At 50.6% G+C, this 21,307-nt stretch overlaps 1 protein-coding gene across 1 annotated transcript in view; it reads left to right on the top strand.

The window, feature by feature from the left end:
- LOC144168001 (uncharacterized) overlaps positions 1-21,031 on the top strand; it is a 29,617-nt gene extending 8,586 nt beyond the window's left edge. The window contains exon 3 of the mRNA XM_077697102.1: positions 20,816-21,031. Coding sequence (XP_077553228.1) covers positions 20,816-21,031 — 216 coding nt within the window. The remainder of the gene's footprint in view (positions 1-20,815) is intronic.
- Positions 21,032-21,307: the final 276 nt, after the last annotated feature.

The following is a 21,307-nucleotide window of genomic DNA, read 5'->3' as shown; positions in this document are numbered from 1 at the left end:
CCACTCTGTGAAGGATGACCTGCAAAGTTGTACACAGGCCACGGAGTGCACGAAACAAAACACTTTTATCCTGATTTGCGATAGAGCATACTTCCTAGCCAATTAGCTGAATGAAACTCTGAAGGATCCACGCTTTGTTCTTGCAGATGCACATGAAACTGCCTGCGTCCCTCCTGCGTCGTCAGCATCTTGCTGTTTGTGTAAGGTCGGGGTTAGCCTGTTGCCGCAACTCTCGTAATAACTTTAAAGAATGACCTCATTAGCGTCTCAGCCAGCCCAACTGCGTGCCATGCCATTTTTTACGTCCATAAATCACGATACGGCTTTTGCGTTGGTTGTCTTAAGATAGCATAACACACAAACAAACCCAATCCGCTCCACAACTAAAAACTCCTGACAGGTCCCGTTTGGCCTTCCGCGTTTAAACGTCCGCGTTTGAAGGCTAACTGCACTCAAAATTTTGACCTCTTGAAAACCCTATTTTCGTATATTTTGCATAAAAAGAAAGCCACATACAAAATACAACAGCTGAAATACGCGCGTGGACGCCGCAAGCGGACAGCAAAAATCAGCGATTTTGAAACCGAAACCGAGGAGAGCGTGGCCATTGTAGGGACGCTGCAACCGGGAAATCAGCGGCCGGATGGTCACCAGCTCGGGAAAGTCTGCTCGCAAGCTCTACGCGCGCACGGGGCAGCACATGGGTGAAGTGCACGCAGCAGAGCGCGAGCGGTTCTCCAGCTGCGCGGCTGTCCAGCCGAAAAAGCCCCCGTCGGCTGCAACGTCCCAGGCGTGTCATGGCTGTTTACGTAATCCACCGGCAGATGCAGCATGGTCTGCGGCGGAGCTTTTTTAAACGCTTCTGACTGATGAACGACGTTTCACACGGCTACCACTTGTGTCCCAACTGATTTGGGGGTACTTAATACGCATTAAAAAACCCGCCCGCATCTTCCCACGGAGGGAACTCGAGTAAATACGTCGCAGGGTGGTGGGGGTATCGCGTGAATGTTGCGTAATTGGGTATGGTTTGGGAATGCTTAATTGTTATTTCGTCTTTATTATTCTTATTTATTGAATGAAGGAGAAGCGAAGGCAAGGAGTGTAAATTTAAAGTCTGTCTTTATTGCTTGGTGCCGTCAAGCAAAGCGTCAAGTCAAGCGAAAGCCTTGCAAAGACGCCCTTGACTGAATTCCGAACGCGCGCTCCGCCGCTTATATACACACCGCCCGCTTTCGAGGGAGAGGAGTACGGGGGAGAGACGCGCATGCGCACACTTCTGTACACAAGCGCGCGAACTTTCCACGCACCCCCCACGCCGTTATCACGTGTACACGCCCTGCCGCCATTACTGTTGAGCGCGACGCAGCGCATGGGTAGCTACGACGCATGCGCGCACAGACGCGCTCCCCCCGCACCGCCGCTGCTCGTTGTTGAGAGCGACGGAGCGCACGGGGTACACGCACTCCTCCCTCCCGCACCGCCGCACCTGTTGTTGAGAGCGAGGAGGGTACGGGGGAGAGACGCGCACCTGCGCCTCGACGCGACGCGCATGCGCAGTGAGCGTGTGGACGGCGCCGACAACATCGACGAGTGACATCGCGAGCCTAAGGAATGCTCCGCATTTAAAATAAATTTGGTCGAGGTGAATTTTGAGTGCCGTTGGCCTTTAACCCTCGCACAAGCACAACGACCAAGCCATCCATCATAACGGGGCATGAAACCTATAGCTGCGCCTGCACGCCTTCCCTTTTCCCTTCCACAATTCCACACTAGGAATCTGCACACGCACGTACCGGCAACCGGTCATGTGCGCGTGCTTAGAAGTTACAGGCACCGTCGAAAATATCCCCTGAAAGCCCTAAGAAGTGATATTGGCTCACGCCAGCGTTCCAAGCGGGCAAGTTGCTGTTCATCAGGTAGGGATTTACCGCTACTCGCGAGAACAACTTAAGGCGGTAACGGCGGCGCCAGCACCTTTTCATTGTTTTTGCGCCCATTCGCGCTTGTGTTTGGGCCAACGCCTCAATTCTTGCTCTTCTCCCTCCGAACGAGCGAAATGCTTCCGTCCCATAGCGATTGAAAACATGGAAGCCATCGAGCTCTATTCTCCCGTACAAACATGTGGCCGTCCGTTCTCCTTCCCCCTCGTATGCATTTACTGTTTGTGTAAGATGTCTGCGTAACACACCAACCCACACCCTAACCACTCGAATAAGTAGCACAGCGGACTAACCGATTTGAGCCATGTAATTTGGACATATACATCTCCCACCAGCACAGTGGCATTTCATAGGTAGACGTATGAAGCCTAGCTGCGCGTGGGAGCCCCCGTTTTTCTACCCGCAAACCGTGCACGAATAAACCAACAACCAGTGATGGCGGATACTTAGGCGTGAAAGACAGGGGCGAAAATGTCGCTCCGAAGGCCTTCAAAGCTGAAAAAAATTAGTAGTGGCTTAGCTCTGCTATGCCAGCATATACGTAGCGTGAGCTAAGATTGAGCAATCTAGTCCAATCCAGTCCAGTCCAGTCCAATTCAGTGTAATCCATCCAGTCCAGTCCAGTCCAGTCCAGTCACTGCTCCTCGCGCATGCTCAGCACGGCTCTTCACGAGCCACGAGAAACGGCCATCAAGCGGCTCCGGCACAGCGCCAGACTTGGCTACTGCGGAATTGAGGCGCACACCAGGGCACGCACCGGCGCCAGTGCGTCTGCCGAGGCTATGACGCGACACAATCCAACACAATCCACTTTAATCCAATCCAACTCGACTCCAATCCAATGTCCCTCGTGCATCCGCAGAACGGCCTTCACGGCCATGGAGGAAGAAAAGTTAGGAGACGGCGCCTCAGGAGAAACGTGAAGCCTATACATAAAAAGTAAAATCGAAGTCGGCCCAGGCGTCACTGCACCACGTGACCCCACCGCACCGCCTCTGTATGGGCCGCCGCGCTCTTCAATTTCGTCTGCTCGAAACTGCTCTGCGGCCCGTTGTCGCGAAGCTTGCTATATGTTGGTTTTTTTTCCCACGGCTTTTGTCTTCCGCACGTACGCGGCACTCCTGCCCGCACGCGGGCATGAGATCGCCGAGCAGACAAATGCAGGAAGGACGGCGAACAGCTACCGCCAACGAAACACGAGAGATGCCCGGAGTCGGAGACCGCCGCCGCCGCCGGCCCACCCGACCTTGGAGGTCACGTGCTGGGCCGACTGTGGCGGCTTGAGAAAGGGAAACGGCGGAGGGAGCGGCTTCAACGGACCTGGGCTTGCGAAGGCTAGCTGCGTGACGTCATGCCGTCTCCTAACTTTTTTTTTCCTCCATGTTCACGGCACACGCGAAACTGCTCAGCCTCGGCCAGTGTAGCTTACGCTACAAAAGAAATATGGGCTCAAGCCAGCGTTCCACCTGAGGAAGTTTCTCTTCTACAGGGAGGGATACGCATCTACTTGGGGAAGTGAATTTGAGCCGAAACGTTGACGGCGGGTTTCAGTCATTTTAGGGGGCAGCGCTTTGGCAGCGGTTACCTGTGCTTCTCGGGAACGGCGTCTGTTTATGTCCGCGTAACCAAGTGAACAAACGCAGCAGCGACGAAAGAAAGAAACCAGAGAGGAGCGTCTAGCAAAGGGCATAGGTCGGCAAAACAGAAAGAACTCACTCAAACTCAATCACATTTTTTTTTATTTACGCTGTACTCAATCAAACTCAGACTCAAAAAGTTCGTCTGTTCACAAAATCACTCGTACTCACTCATCAAATACTCATTTGTAATCGTACTCACTTGTACTCAAACTCATTTGTCCTCACGAGTATTCGTACTCAATCTGTACTCATGAGTACTTAATCTGTACTCATGAGTACTCACTCTGTGCTCATGAGTACTCAATAAGTACTACTGCTCATGAGTACTACTCATGAGTACTACTCATTCAGCACTCACGAGTACTACTCATTCTGCACTCGCGAGTACTACTCATTCTGCACTCACGAGTACTACTCATTCTGCACTCATGAGTACTACTCATTCTGCAATCGTGAGTACTCAATCAGTACTCATGAGTACTCAATTTGTATTACTCACGAATAATCAACTTATCTGCACTGTTAGCTAGGTCGTAGCTCGAATGAAAGACTAAGTAGAAAAAATAAATTGTTTTATTGATTAAAAAAACACAGGTTACATATAAATCAGGACAGAGGAAGAAAACGTCTGACGCGGTGCACTGTCGTTGGGCGACTTACTGTGCGAAGGCAAGTACACTGTTGAGAAAGCGAAACGGAACGTAAGCACTCGCGTTGCGCCTGGCATCTCGTCTTGTTCTCAGGCCGGGTCGGGCTCAGGGGAGCTCGGGGCTTGTCGGTGCGGCCGTGGCCATAAACTGCGTTTTTCTGCGTGTCTTCGGGTGGCAGCTTTTGTCGTCCGTTTTCGTTTCCGGGCGCGCTGATACGTATCCTAATCATGCTCTGAATCCGAAATGCGCCTGCCCCCAGGCACAATGAAGCGTTCGCGTAGATTGACGTCCGTTCGTATCCAGATCACTGTCCGCTTGTTCATAGATGCTCGATGCTGGCGTTTGTTTTTTTGTTGTTCCAGATATGTTAAGAGGGTGTTCGTCTCGTTGAGTTGCGGTGAATTTCAAATCTGCTTGATTTTATTGTGTGTGTGCCGTGGGATTCACTTCGTCAGACCTGAACTTGAGAGTGTTTACGGCGTTGCGTTGCTTGCGCCGCTTCCGTCGGCGATTGTGTTCGTGTAGCTCGTCGCGTGCTTGATGCATGTGGGGGCGTAGACGTCTGGTTTGTCCGGTGGCGAGCTGCGCTGTGTAGGGATGGCATAGTTCGGCGCGTTGAGGACGTTGCTTGAATTGACGCGTGCGTTGCGTATGGTGCGGGAGCCGTTTAGCTTTTCGTTTAGTGTGTGGTAGTGGGGCGTTTTCGTAGGGTGGCATGGCTGATCGGTCAAAGTCGTTGCGGCTCCGTGCTCGGAGTCACCGTGGTTGTTTCGGAAGTGAAACCGTTGTGGTGGGGGCTGAAGCGGGCGTAGTTCGTGCCGTCCGTTCGGTCCCACATTCATCGGCGTCGCAAGCGTGGCTTCGTCGTCAGGGCATTCGATGCTTCGTCTGGATCGGATTCATTCGTTGCCGATCTTGCCCTGTCCGTGTCGTCGCTCAAAACCTTGTCTTTTGCCCGTTGTTTCGAGAATACTATAATCGCTATCTCTCCCATACAAGCAGGCTCCGTTTATCGCGAGTCCGCTTGCTCGCGGTTGCGTCCTCTTGTACGAAATGGTGTTTGTCACAGAACAGGGAGGATTTTAGAAAAGCAAAGGTCTAGCTTTGCCTGTAGTGCCAGAAAAAGCGTAGTGGCGGCGTCGTGAACTACCGAGTATGCCCGCTTGATGGCGCTGTAAACACGGCTTTGTAAACATGGCGGATGCTTTTTGCACAGGCTGCTTGAGCTCCTTAATAACATGGCTCCCCTCGCACGGCGGCCGCCGGCTCGCTGCTCCACGGCCGGACTCGACTCTCCTCCTCCCGCGTCGCTTGCACGGTCCTCTGCCGTTTGTTGTCGGAGGCACCCTGAAGTACCGTTGACACATTCGTTCGTTTGGAGAGATGGCGACGTTCTTCGTTGTCCTCTAGAAGACGCAAGATGATGTCGTCCTTACGGCCAGAGCAGGGTAGCCCTCGTAATCGTAGTGCGCTCACGAACTGCTGTTTCTTCGTAGAGCATAGGACGTAGCGTTCCGTTGAAGGCAGCACTGTGTCGACCACCGCTGGCGTGGAGTGCGTCGGTGCCCCATGTCTGCGTGCTGCACTCTCGTAGTCGTGGTGCGGTCTGTCCAGGTTGTTCGTCCGTTCGTCCTCCGCTCCTGTCGACTGCAACATCTTAGCTACGTCGTGGCTCGAATGAAAGGCTAAACAGAAAAAAATAAAATGTTTAACTAATTAGAAATACTGAGATTACATATACATCAGGACAGAGGAGCCCGAGAAGAAAACGTCTTACACGGTGCATTGTCGTAGGGCTTCCCACTGCGCGAAGGCACGTACACGGGAGAGAGCGAAACGGGACGTACACACTCGCGTTTTGAATCGCGGGCTGAATCGCGGGGCAGTTGGCCAGTTGTAGAGAGGGCGCATTATGTACATGAAGCTACTTAACGGCGACCCCAGTAGCTCCCATGTGTACAGCGGGGCGTGATATTAAGTTGCAATAATGAATTATCTTTATGGCGGACACAGAAAGACAGACTGACAGGCCAACATTGTCGCGCTCAAGTGGCCAAAGAAAGACTATCGTCTTTAAAAAACCATCTGGAAAGAGACGCTGCCGCCGCTGTTCCGAATTCTGCGAACATTGCGCAACCGTATCCCTCGCAACCGCCGCCAGTCCGCAAAGTAAGAGATAAACAGAAAGACGAAAACCGGCTAGCGCGCGAAAAGCCAAAGAGGGAGGTCCCGCCGCGAAAAAGGGACAGGACGGGCGCTACGCGTCGTTGTGTCTATTTCCGTTAACAGCTAGGCCAAAACCCACATGGGTCTGATCTTACTCACTAATTTTTCTATGCGTGTGTGTGCGGTTAACCAGAGCGCCCGACACAAATTTGCTGCACCTGGCGACGCGCCGACGGTGGACCCGATTCGCGCCTCGGTCAGCCAGCCCGCGGCAGACGTGCCGCTACTGGCGGCACACGGCGCCGCCGAGTCTACTCTCCTTTTCCCATCGAGACGGCCGCACCAAATCATGCTTGGGACGACCGGCCCGCAAAAGACACGCAGCGACGAGTAGACTCTGGAGACGGCGCCGCTGAGTCGCCTCCCCTTTCCCATTCGTGGCTCGGCTGACGCAATCACTTCGCCTGCATTCGCCGGATTCACTGCGGCCAGTGATAGTCCCGATTGGAAAGATTCGAACTGCACGCGGCTGCGGCGGAACCCCGGGGGTATAAAACCAGCCCTGAAGCAGCGGCTGTGCGGTGGCATTTCATCGGAGGCACTGAGTTGAGAAGTGCCTTTGTGCGAGCCATGTAACGCTCTTGCTACCTTTGTATATATTGTATATGAATGCAGCTTAAAATCCCCGTCTGCTCGACAACTTCATCGCTATCCTCTGCGCCGCGTCGATGGCGGACTGAGCAGGGCAACGTCGCAACATCTATGCATCTGTATTGTTAACCTGTGGCTTTTGTATCTATGTTGTACAACGCGCCCCTTATGTAACACCCCGCTGTGGGGTCTTTAAGGAAATAAAGTGAAGTGAATCGAACAGTGGTGACTGAGCTAGAATGGCCCAGTCCCAACAGTGTGTGTGTGTGTGTTCGGGGGGGGGGGGGGGGGGCATGGAGAGGGTATCGGTCGCAGTCGAGGGCCGCAGGGCACCCAGTTGCTGCCGGTACTTGGCAGCCGTTACAGCAGCGTAGAACTGCTCTGCCGTGCTTTGTGTACTCGAGAACAAAGTTTGTAGACGCGTTTTTCGGAGGCGTGATAGCTTCCACTGACGTCACTGTATTGCCGTGTTGGTGGGTTGGTTGCACAGTGGAAATATGCAGCTCTTATCTCGAGCAACGCGGATGAAGCTGACAGCGATCGATCAAAAAGTGCGGTGACGTCGTTATGTGCAATCCACATGTTTTACGAGACGTTCCAAGATGCGAGCTTAAGCGACAATCCCGGCGTCTGGCGTTGGCGTTCATCAATTCAAAACAATTCCTTCACGAGGCCTCTCACAGTGCAAGCTTAAACTCGGCGGTATAGTTGCTAGCGAGGGGGGGTCGCCCCGCCTGTAAACAGTAGTGAAGGTAGGAGAATAACAACCACCGAAATTCACCATCATCGTCAGCGCCCTCATTACATGGTGGCATAAACGAGAAGCGGCGAATCGGGTTGCCACTCGAAAGTAAAGTCATTCGAAAGCAAAACGCTCCTCCAGGGGTAAGATGATAGAGCTCTTCGACAAAATATGCGAGGCTAAACAAGGCGCCGCACGCGTTGAACTGGGTATTATGATGTCCGATTCACAACTCACAAACGTGCTTAGGTGTACTCGGATATTTTATTTCCATTGCTGGGGCAAATTCCACCGCCGCGCCTGCACGCCGTAGTGCACGGTGGGGCTATATGCTCACTTGTAAATGGCACTACACGAGACCATATTACTAGCGAACCTGAGCAAAATGTTTCAAAACGGGAACCTAATAAAACCATATGGGCGCACGTACATCAGCCAAACTGTCGCTTGAATAAGCACAGCGAACGTTACAAACCACGCAGTCGGTTTGACACGAGTAACGTAAATTAACTGCGACTGTTGAAATGAGCGGTTCGGCTCATGAAACGACTACACAGCGTGACATGCGTCTACGGAAACTTCTGAAGACCGAAAAAGAGGGACTTCAGTACGCCTAGTTCGTGCGTTGTTAGCAGCCTCCACCGCCTCTCCCCTAAAACAATTGGAAGGGAGCAAGCGCAATGAAGCCGCCACGCGTTCACAGGCCGCGTCAACAAAAATAATTGCGGCAGTCATCAAGTCCCATCAGAGAAGAGCAACTGCGGCCGCGTTTCCCGCCGGGCCTTCACCCCCCCCCCCTTTTTCCCTCTTCACTGTGACCCCTTTGCGAGCGACCACCAAAAAACGCTTACAGCGCCAAACAGGGACCGGGAAAGGAGGGAGGTGCAGTTTTCGTTGTCTAATATAACTATCCTTGACAGTTAAGCTGCACAGCGGCACCGCTAAATGTTTGCGACTCGTACACGTGCGTCCGGACTCGAGCTCGTGATAAAACTTGTTTGCACTACTGTACTCAGGAGTGCATATACTCATGAATACACAGTACTCATGAGTACACAGTATTCACGAGTATTGTACTCATGAGTGCTGTATACTCATGAGTACTGTATACTCATGAGTACTGTATACTCATGAGTACAGTGTACTCATGAGTACTGTGTATTCATGAGTACTGTGTACTCATGAGTACTGTGTACTCATGAGTACTCATACTCATTAGTACTCAAACTCGTGAGTACTCATACTCATGAATACTGTACTCATGAGTACTCATACTCATGAGTAGTGTACTCATGAGTACTGTACTCACGAGTAGTGGACTTACCCCTGTACTCACTCGTCATCGTACTCACTGTTTTTTTCTGGGTGTGTGATCACTCATCATCGTACTCACTCGTGAGTTTGAGTACAAATGAGTACAAATGAGTGTACTCACGAGTGAGTACGCCGACCTATGGCAAAGGGTGAAGTGGAGTATGACACGCGCGGCTACAGCGTCATCTTTCTCACGGCCTTTGCCTCACACATGTCACATACATCGCCACCAAGGAGCGCCCTCCCCCTGACACTTTCCCGAGACACTGTTCCATTTTCCGCTAATCCAAAACACGTGACGTTTGCACGGGAGGTTCAAACACGGTATGCAACAAGATGCTCGCTGCTCCCTTGTGCGGAACTAATGCCAGCCTCGTGATATTTGCTCGGGATGTTCAAACACAATTTGCAACATGCTGTCCGGCGGTGGCGCTATAGTATGAGGTAGCAGCTGAGTAGCGCACGCTGCTGCACGTTCGCTGATAGCACGAACACTTCCTGAGACGCAGCGGAAATGCGCCGTAACCGACAAGACTCCCGTTCGTGGTGCGCACAAATTTCATACTAGGGAGTGTAGTAATCGTCAGTGCACTTTTACGCCCATCCGTGCTTCTGTTTATTTTTCGCAATCATCTTATAACCGCACTACCACCGTTGCCTGCCGACTACGCAACTTGCCAAATGGGCATCGGTGGAGGCGAGGGGAAAAATAGTTGTGAAGGACGTGTCAACGGGGGTGACGAGGAGCCCCGGAGCGGCGCAGAGTAAATCGATGACACCGTAATGAAAACTGGGATGGTTAGCCATATACTGCTTTGGAGTAAAAAATCAGCCATATGGCAAGTAGGTTTTCAGGCGAATCAAGTGGACGATTTCGGGTGCCGTGCGTCGTCGTGATATTCCGGAACCACCGTCGGAGATCACCTCGTAGGCAAGTGGGCCAACACGTCGTAGAATCCGGTGCGGTCCAAAATACCGCTGGAGAAGCTCCGAACTGAGTCTGCGTCATCCTATGGGAGTCCAAATCTACACACGATCCCCTGGGTGGTACTTGGCGTCTCGGAGTCGGAGATTGTAGTGTCGGCATCCACTAGCTGCTGGTCCGTTGTACGAGCGTACTGGCGGGCCTCATCTGCACGCAGAAGGTATCCTTGGACTTCTGCGTTGAGGTAGTCTTCTCCGTGTGGAAGCATGGCGTCAAGCATCGTAGTCGGTCGTCTTCCGTAGACAAGCTCGAACGGTGTAATTCGCGTAGTTTCTTGGATAGTCTTGTTGTACGCAAACGTGACGAGTTCAAATTCTTGGACAAGTTGGTGTAGCGATTTTGACAAATTCATAGCGCAAAGAACGAGGACAAGAAAGAGGACACACAACACAGCGCTATCTTCCTTCTTTGCGCTATGAATTCGTTAAAATCGGCGAACGTGACATACGGGAGCACTTCGTCCCAGGTCTTATGTTCAACGTAGATGTATAGACAGCATATCCGCATTCGTCTTGTTCAAACGTTCCGTTAGTCCGTTCGTTTGGGGTGGTATACTGTCATTCTTCGGTGATCCGTGTTGCTGTAGCGTAAGATTCCTAGCATGAGCTCCGCAGTAAACGCCGTTCCGCGGTCCGTGATTACAACTTCGGGAGCTCCATGTCGCCGTACAACTTGGGTTATGAAGAACCTCGCGACTTCCTGCGCAGTCCCCCTCGGAAGAGCAGCGGTCTCTACTTATCCTGTCATGTAGTCTGTCGCTACGACAATCCACTTGTTCTCGGATCGTGACGTAGGGAACGGGCCCAAGGAGTCCATTCTCGTCTAGTGAAATGGCCTCGATGGGACGGCGATCGGCTGCAGAGGTTCGGCGGGTCTTGTCGGCGGCATTTTTCGTCGCTGGAAGTCACGACAGCTCCGGACGTAGTGGTACAGTTGTACGTCGACTTGGTCCTTCGAGGTAGTCGATCATGACGCGTAACTCGGGGTCGGCACGCTGCTGTGCGGCTAGGTCGCTCTCTGCTAGGATTCCGAAGAACGCGCTGTCTGCGTCGGAGTCTTGTCGTGGCGGGTCGACGGTGGCGCGAACCGACAGTCGGCGTCTTAGTGTTTCCTGCCGGGTTTATAGACAATTTTAACATCAAATTGTTGTAGGCGGAAGCTCCACCTACCGAGACGGAGAGAGGGGTCCTTCAAATTGGCCAGCGAACACGGTGCATGCTGGTCTGTCACAACCTCGAACGGTCTACCGTACACGTACGGGCGAAATTTCGAAATGGCCCATATGACAGCCACACACTCTTTCGCGGGGGCAGAGTAGTTTTTCTCCTCCTTCGACACACCACGGCTGGCATAGGTGATTACCTATTCGCAACGGCTTTGCTTTTGGACGAGGACGGCACCCAAGCCTATATCACTGGCGTCCGTGTGCATTTCCGTTTCGGCGTTTTCGTCGAAATGAGCGAGCACGGGCGGGCTTTGCAGGCGCTGTTGCAGCTCGCAAAATGCTTCCTCTTCGGCACTTTCCCAGCTGAAAGGGGTGCTATCTTTGGTCAAGCGCGTGAGTGGCTCCGCAATGCGTGCGAAGTTTGCGACGAAGCGCCGGTAGTATGCACACAGTCCGAGACACCTCCGCAAGCCCTTCTTGTTTTTCGCTCTTTGGAAGTTCGCTAGGGCTGAAGTTTTCGCCGGGTCAGGCAGGACTCCCATGGCGCTGACGACGTGGCCCAAAAATGTGAGCTCCTCGTACGCGTTCACAACACGTTTCACGCTATTCAGAGAATCTACCCAATGGAAACGCCAATTGAACCCCCCCCTCCCCCCCCGTTGCGTCGCATCACATCAGGGTTCCCTCGCGGGAAGGTGGGGGTAATTTTGTGTAATTGGGCCACTAATCATATATTTCAGCTCGCTCTCCACTGCCCATAAGAAGGCGAGTTGCAAGTTCTCTAACAGAAATCCTATTTTTTTTATTTTAAAATGAGGATACACTTACACATCGTACTGCACACCTATCAACATCTTGCAAAAGAGGGCCGTGCGCATAATAGCATCAGCAGCAAGAACTGCAAAATCTTCGCTAATTTTTAAGGAGCTGAACATCATGCACTTCAATAAAGCACGAGATTACAAAACAGCAATACTAATCAAGAGGGTCATAAGAACTAATACTCCGTATCACTTATCTATCATAAGCTTTCCTAGTAGAAATACTAGGCATGCTAACAATAATAACCTGAACCTACCGAAGATATCAAATGTATACGGGTGTCGAAGCCTTCCTTTTATTGGCACAAAAATATGGAATAGCCTCCCACCAACAATAAAATGTATGACACAAAACGTTCAGTCAATAAAAACATACATCATGTCTGACATATATATTTCACCCAGTTGAAAGTCTGGTCTGCAGCACATAATACGTATTTTCCCTGATACCTTGTATTGTTCCCAAGTGTATGTACCGTTATTCTTGTTGAAAGTTTGGCGTTTATTTTTGTAATGTATCAACAGATCTTCCTTGTCACATGTATTTAACCCCTGATATGTTCCCTGTTCTTGACTTGGATGAAAAAAAAAAACAATGTGAACTTTTTGTATGGATCCAAAACTAGCCTTGGGGCAATAGATCCAGGTGCTAATCGCAGCACTTGTATATATGAAAATTTCTGAAAACTAAACCTTCTTCTTCTTCTTCTACTTAAAAATTATTGAAAGGCATACCCATATAAATTGTCTGTTCGTTCTGCGCGTGGCATTCGTAAAAATGGCACCTCGGGTTCACATTGAATGCCGTAGAATTATTCGCTACTTTAGAGGAACCGTTTATACTTCGCTACTTTTGAGGAACCGGCGTACTAATAGGACAAGAGATGCTGTTACCCGAGGAATTCATGCCTACGGGGATGAATTGGTCCAATTCCGGAGCAATCTTCAAGGTCGGCTTTGATTGATTATGAGGTTTTAACGCGCCGACACTACAGAGGCGATAAGGCGCACTGAAGTCGAAAGCTCTGGATTAATTTTGATTACCTGGGGTTGTTTAACATGTGCCTAAATTCCGAACACACTTGACCATTTTCGCTTTTCGCCGCCATCACAAAAGGGCCAACTTGCAGATGCCAACAAAGCCAACAATGAAACAAACGGACAAGCTGATTGTTTTTCAGTGATTGAGCACCCTTTCATTAGACACAAGAACATTCGGAAGACCCATTACGGCGAAAACTAGCGAATAAAGTTATGGCGTTCATCGATGGGAACCCGAGGTGCCATTTTTACGAATGCGACGCGCAGAACGAACAGAAAATTTACATGGGTATGTCTTTCAATCATTTTTAAAGAAGGACGTAGATTTTAAAATAAACAAATGATTTCTTTTAGAGAGCTTGCAACTCGCCTTCTTTATAAGCAGTGGAGAGCGAGCTCAAACATATGTTTAGTGGCCAAATTACAAAATAAACAAGGTGAATGAAGGTTCCCTATTCATATTCATATAGCTGGCATTTCGTTGTCGCTGGCGCGGCGCCACGTGATTGTGCTTCTTACAGGCTTCATTCGGGGACGGCGTGGAAGCCGCCAGTCTCATCGTCTCTAAATAATAAAACACAAAAAAAGCAAAACATTCCTTGCAAGTGTTTATCAGGACGCGAGGAGCACTTGCTCCAAACTCTGCGCAATCGTCATATTAGGCCCCAAATGTGCCATCGGGATGAAATGAATGCTACAAAGGCGTCGCTCTGTGGTGCTTGAGTGACCAACGCAGCCCCGCTGCAGGAAGCGAGAAATTGGGCGTGCCTGCCAGTAAAGCAGGACGCGCATGTGCGTCGCGCCGGTCTCGACAACAGGCGCCGGGCCTCCAGAGTGCGCATCGGTGCCGTTTGCCACGCGCTCGCCTGGTCTGGAAAATTAAGATGCCGCCTGTACATATGGCCTAGAGTACAAACTCCAACCTTACAAGGTGTTTGTCGAAAGTCCAGGAGAATACCACAACGACGTCGAGGTATACGAGGCAAGTGTGCCACTTCAGGCCAGCTAGCACAGTGCCCATGACTCTTTGAAACGTTGCTGGCGCCGTGCATAGCCCAAACGGCATTACCTTCAACTCGTATAGGCCGTCCGATGTTATTAATGCAGTTTTCTCTCGGTCTCTCTCGTCCACTTCAATTTGCCAGTAGCCTGTCTTCAGATCCATTGATGAGAATTACTTTGCGTGGCAGAGCTGGTTGAGGGCGTCCTCGGTGTGTGGCAAGGGGTAAACGTCCTTTTTGGTGATTTTGTTCTGCCGCCAGTAGTCAACGCAGAATCCCAATGTGCCGTCTTTTTTCTTTACGAGTACGACCGGAGCAGCCCGGGGGCTTTTCGATGGCTGTATAATGTCGTCGCTGAGCATGTCTTCGACTTGTATCCAGATGGCTGCCCGCTCGTGTGAAGACACGCGGTGCTGGGTAGGGTTACGGAGAACGGTGGAAGCGCGCTGGACCTCGGTTGGTGTTGTACAGGTAAACTTTGATTTCGATTTCAGTAGAGGGCTGGCCGGGCTGGGAGCGTGGTGCTTCGACGGAGAACCCTCAAAAACGGAGCCTCTTGTAGGGGCAGCAACGCTAGATGTGGTCGGCCTCTCCGCAGTGGTAGCACAGCGGACGATTATCTGGCATTCGCCACGCATCGGTATTCCTTGGGGCGGAGGGTTGCACCGCTGGTGGTCGGACAGGCGACAGGGGACGTCGGTATGGAGCCTCGAAACGATAGGGTGCTGGTGGGCGAGATCAACGGAGAGCAGCCGCGTAGGCCATGGCTTGCGGCTCGCGGGGTGCGTCTGTCGTCGTTGAACTTCCAGCGCTTGCTGCACTTCCTCCCTAATAACGTCGGAAAGGGAAGCGGCTTGGGGTTGCGGCGGCGTAGGGAAAACTTTCCGCAGCTCGTCTTTAATGCCGGAATCCCTATGCTGTCGACGTAGTTCGCAATGGCCGCGCCAACAAAGTTGCGGTCATACTGCTTAGCACACATTTCGAGGGTCTTCTCAATTATGCTGGCTTCGGCCACAAATTCGGCTACGGTTTTGGCCGAAATGCGGACACGTCCAGCCAACAGTTCCTCCTTGACACCGGGCATCAAGAAACGTAAATTCTTTTCTTCCGCCATGCAAGGGTCAGCACGCCTGAGACGCCTCTCCATCTCCTCGAGGAACACAACAATGCTTCCTTTATGCTGTTGTGTCCGCGTCTGCAGTAATACATCGACCCGCACTTTGCGCACAACTGTGGTGAACATTTTTAAAAAGTGCGCTCTGAAATCGTTCAAAGACTCGAGGGAGCTCTCGTGGTTTTCGAACCACATCCGTGCTGAGTTCTCAAGGTAGAAGAACACTTGCCTCAGTGTCTCGGCGTCGTCCCATCAGTTGAACACCCTGACCCGTTCGACTTGCCCCAACCAGTCTTCGGGGTCCTCTGAAGGTGACAAATATAATGATGGTGGCTCCCTGGTTTGCTGAAGACCGAGGGCAGGACTAGAAGCGCTGGTCATTGTGCCTGTGGTGATCATGGTACTTTTGACGACGTCTTCTTTCTTGACTTTATCCGGCAGCAGTCAAAACTCTGGCTGCAGACCTTGCTGTCGGCGGCTGACACGAGTTGGGCTTGATTGTCGGCTTGAAGAGGGCTTAGGGTGCATGTACCCCCCACCTCAACCAGATGTCACGAAGCAAAAGACGACGAAGTTGTCTTCAAGAAAAACAAGTTTATTGGAGCGAACTTGTGCTCCCCTAATCACTCAAAGAACACGCAGGTGGCGAAGCAGCAGTCACCAAAGTAACCTAGGCGAGCGCCGGCGAGTCGAATACCGCGTTATCTGATCTGCGGGCGTTGATATTTCGATGCGATGGTTTCTAGAGCCACCGAATTACATCCAGAACACTGTATGTTGGAACTTTCGAAGGCGACGAAGACGATGCAGGCACGTAGCTCTACAGACATCTAGGAAAAAGACGAAGACGACCAGGCGCGGCTACAAGATGGACGCTTTATAGACCGGTTCTCTGTACATAGTGTAAATATATCTGCTTTCTATCGACGACGGCCTCCACCCTTGCCTCCCTGGACGTTTTCCACATGGTGCCGAAACCCGGGACGTCAAGCGACACGACGAGGTGAGCCATGCAGCGGAATTCAGTTCTTCGACCGCCATGCTCACCCCGAAGCGAAGAGGAGGCGTCGAAACAGCGGAACCGGCTCCGGATCGCCCAGAACAGCCTTCTCGAATTCAATCGGAAGCCTATTGCCGAGATAACGCCTACTCTAGAGCACAACAAAGACGTGGAGGCCGCACTTTCGATAGCAAGGCTCCAGCACAGTGCCGACCGACTTGCTGCAATCAGCGAGAAGCTGGATGCCCTTGCACGCGGAACCAGTGTTGATGGCCAACACGACGACGCTCTAGATTCGGCCAAAGAATCATACAGAATTATTTGTTACCTCGAACAGAGACTTTACGGACGAGAAGCCCTCACCCCTCAGGAGCCACATCTCGCAAAAGAGGGCAGAAGGCGACAGCTTCGACAGTATGAGTCGATTCATACAAGCGGGTGTAATGAGCCTGGGGAGGAGACCGAAACTCGCGTGAAGCCCACGACTTCAACGACATTGATGGAGGTTCGGGTAATAGTTTATCAAACCCAAGAACCTTCAAGCTTGCCTACATCCCCAAGTCCAACGACGACATGCGCCTCTGTGAATGACCAGTCGGCTGAAACGGCGCTTGAAATACGACAGACAAATGCGCATTTCTTGATCAGAACTGAAGGCGCCGTTACACTGGAAACTTCACACCAGCAGCGAGAGGTAACTGAGCAAGAACCACCGCAATATATGCCAGCTCCATCAGCAACAGAAGAAAACACCCTGCAACAGGGGATAGCTTCAGAAGGTGACATCGTCAACGTATGTAAAACTGAGGTGCTCGAACCCTCCTATGCGTATGCAGTCATGACATGTCCGGATGACCGTACGCAAAACGACTTTTACAAGAGCCGAAGTGTAAGTCTGGATGACGGTGAAACACGGAGGAAAGTAAGGACAACTGTGCCAGTCAATACACAGCCGTCCTTAAAAGACAAGTCTGATTGTGTTTCCGGCATGTGTGACCATGACGAGACCGCGCACGACATATCAAGTCAACACAGAATACTCACCGATGCAAGCAACAACTCGTCTATGCTATTGAAGAAAGCTGTTCTCACGCCCCAAGATGTGCTGTCAGCCATGACAGAGACAACAAAAGTGAAGCCGCTACCCCACTACAAGAACAGGGCCACACAAAGCAGAGTACCTAAATGTACTGCCCACAAAACATCGGACCACACAACCGCGACACGGCAGCGTCACATCAAGCTTGTGACAACTGCACATCGCCTCCTAGAAAGAGAGCAACGAGTGATACCCCTGTCAGCATAAGGACATCGAGTATCAACCAAACCTCCAGAGGTGTTTGGAAATCAAAGAAGAGGGGAGGAGTAAGTGCACCCACCGAATGCCACAGAGCCCAGAACGTGAATAGTCAACATTTAAACCGAGAGGTCAAGCGCAAACACAGGACCTCCATGAAGCGACTATCTCCGAAATCGGTCTGCACACAAAACTATGCGGGAATACATGCTGTTGACTCGTCCCCTAACATAGTCGTGGTGCAGAAAAACAGATCGAAAGTCCGGAGAAAAGCAAAATCTAGAAGAAAACGAAGGCCGAAGATCAGAAAAAAGATCACATCAGACACCGGCTAGATACGAAGGACAGACTGACCAGTATCTTCGCCCAGGACTTGGTTAAGCAACATTAACGTTTATTGATGGTACCAGCACCGGTTTTCTTTTTCTCGCTCGCACGCACTGCTGTCGGGCGGGAGAATGTTGGAACTTTCGAAGGCGACGAAGACGATGCAGGCACGTAGCTCTACAGACATCTAGGAAAAAGACGAAGACGACCAGGCGCGGCTACAAGATGGACGCTTTATAGACCGGTTCTCTGTACATAGTGTAAATATATCTGCTTTCTATCGACGACGGCCTCCTCCCTTGCCTCCCTGGACGTTTTTCACACTGTAGATTAAAGAAGATTATCCTATACTGTTGACGTTAGTTCGAAACGCTCTTTCTATCAAACGAGATAACACGTGCGGAATAAAAATAGAGAATGTAACACGTGGTTCGCTTGGGAACCATAATACAGCCGGGCGCCGCCGGGCGGTAAAAGCACACCATAAACACACAATCCCAACGCAAGGTTCGCGGCAATATACTTGCAGCAGAATTGAGTACACGACTCTAGAAACGCAGTTCGTGAAACGTTTTTCGTGCTTCATGGTGCGCTTTTCACCACCACTAGCTGATCATCCTTCCTGCAACCTTCTATCAATACCGGCACACACACTCGCCATCTTCTTGCGTCCACGAAAGACGACATTAAAGTCGTACTGGCTGGCAATTTTTTTCATACTGTACGAAACCGAATGCATATACGGAATAACAGCGATTTTTCTTCGCCTATCTGGGAGCGTTGCCGCTGCATCCTCGCCAGAGATTTGTTTTTGCTTCCGTCGATTCAGCAATAGTTGCGACACGGAAGCGACAGCCAAGCGCAGAAACCAATCTGGCCATTTGGTGCGATAAACGTTCGTGCACAACATGAGCCAAGGACTTTCTTAGCGCTCAGCCGAGACAGGAAGTGGCCAACCCGTTTTTGACAATCTTGGAATGTGCAGAATGAAACTTTAACACGGGTTTTACAGATAGGGGGGAATATAACCAGCAAACATGATCCTTCTGCAACTGCAGTGACAACTCTAGAAATTGTAGCACATCATTTCGTGGAACTTCAGACGTGAAAGCCAGGCTTGTGCCCCTTTGTTTTGAACATTTTCAAAACCGTGATCTTAGCCCGTGTGAAATGCACATGGGCCACAAACACCAAACAGTCATACACATATCTAAAGGCATGTCGTGCGAGCCCTTCAAAGTCCAGTTCTAAGGCTCTATGAACGTTTGCCAACACTTAGTAACAAATTTTTGGAAAACGTTGACAGCCTTAAAACATATATTTCGAAGGGCTCGCACGATACGTCTTTAGATATGTGGATGACTATTTGGTGTTTGTGGACCGTCTGCAGTTTGCCGTGACTATGATCGTGGTTTTGAAAATGTTCCCAGGGGCAAAAACCTGACTTTCACGTCTGAAGTTCCACGAAATAATGTGCTACAATTCCTAGACCTGTCTCTGCAGTTTCAAAAGGATCATGCTTTTGCTGGTCATATTCCTCCCGATCTGTAAAACCCTTGCTAAATTTTCATTCTGCACATTCCAAGGTTGTCGAAAACGGGTTGGGCACTTCGTGTCTCGACTCAACTTTAAAGTCCTGTGCCCATGTTGTGCACGAAAATATTTATAGTAAAATTGCCAGATTGGAAGCGGCAGGTTTCCCGCGCTTGGCTCTTCCTTTCCTGTCGCAACGAGTTCTCCATCGACGGAAGCAAGAACAAATCTCTGGCCAGGATGCAGCGGCAACGCTCTCAGATAGGCGAAGAGAAATCGCTGTTATTCCGCATCTACATTCTGTTTCGCGCCACATGAAAAAAACTATCAGCTAGTATGACGTTAATGTAGTCTTTCGTGCAGGCAAGAATCTGGCGACTGTGTGTGCCCGTTATTTATAGAAGGTTGCAGGAAGGAAGAGCAGCTAGTGGTGGTGAAAAGTGCGCCATAAGGCACGGAAGACGTTTCACCCAACGTCCTTAGAAGTAGTCTAAGAACGTTGGTTTCACAAGCCGCGTTTCTGGACTCGTGTACTCTATTCCACTGCTTCTCTACGGTGGAAGTATATCAGCCAGACGGGACGATGCCTAAACGTCCGCTTAAGAGGACATGCCGCGTCACTGAAGCGCGTGCCTTCCTCACACTTGTACCGCCTCTGCAAGGAGTGCGGCTGCGCTCCGCAGTTCAATCGGACAGTCGTAATGACGAGAAAGAAAACCCAGCGCACCCAAGAAATAGCCAAAGCTTATAATATTACAATGAACGGAGACATCAATGAGCCGTTCGTCAATTTCGCTCGTAGATGATGAGGTTGTCTTCCTAGACAAGCCGGGGGTTTGAGTAGTTGCGTGACATAAGTTTTTTTAGCCGTCTGTTGTTTTTAACTCCCACCTTTTTGCTCATATAACAAATACTTTTTCCAATAAACGTTCACTTGCTAGACAGCGCTTGTGTCGTACGTACTATTCTTTGCCGGTTTTCGTCTGCGCGGACGATCATGAACGCACTCCAACTCGCCCAATTCACTATCTTATTATAGCATCGGACGGCTGTTGCGTGTGAAGTGGTTGCGTTATTATATCCGCAGTAATTATAATGCCCTGTCGATTCAGCATTTGAAAGAGCGAACGTTTGCAGAGACACTTCTTTTTTAAAACAAGTCAAATAAGACATTGCTAGACAATTCTGCAATGAATAATTGGCTTTACTTCTATCATTTTTATGTGAATTTACATAGGTCTGCGCAAAGATAGGCTTCGGCCGTTGTAGCTAGGAATTCATTCTGTCTAGCCTCTTGTGATCATTCCTCCATGATAGACTATAGGGCGGGTTTGTGGAGGACTTGGCACATAACACTTTTTTGTTCGAGAAGATTTGCAGTGACAACTGCTGATGTGCGTAACCACCGGCTCGTATTTCGCGCAGGACAAAGACACCAAGGAACGTCAACGGCAGCTCACCATGGTGGTTGTGGTGGCACTGCTGTTTACATGTTACTTGATGCTAACCTGCGTCTACCTGTACAACGAGTGGGACGGACCGACTCCAGTCACGCCCGGAACGGAGACGGTCCCGCTCGAGCTGCTCCGAAGCTCCGTGAATGGATCAAACGAACTGGATATCCCGACGGAGGAGCCCTAGAAGCCCCATGCCCAGCCGGCTAGTCGCACCTGGAGGAGAAAAGCTTGAATACGTTCAACCACTCGATATCATGTCGACTTCATCCTAATAATTTTAAACGCGGGCCCCTTTGGTGAATGATAGCATTGCTATAAAAACCGTATGTCTGTAAATTGCTTGCAGAGCTGACTGCTTTTGCTTGATTACACAGCAAAAACGAAGTCGCCGAAAATACGCCGTTTTTGCGTGCTGCTAAGCGACACATTTTATTTCATTTCATTTGTTACCCCATTAAAG

The sequence above is a fragment of the Haemaphysalis longicornis genome, unplaced genomic scaffold (assembly GCF_048455015.1).
Source record: "Haemaphysalis longicornis isolate Haplotype H1 unplaced genomic scaffold, Haemaphysalis longicornis Haplotype H1 scaffold_2, whole genome shotgun sequence".
Lineage (NCBI taxonomy): Eukaryota > Metazoa > Arthropoda > Arachnida > Ixodida > Ixodidae > Haemaphysalis > Haemaphysalis longicornis.
This window is presented reverse-complemented; position numbering and strand designations above follow the sequence as displayed.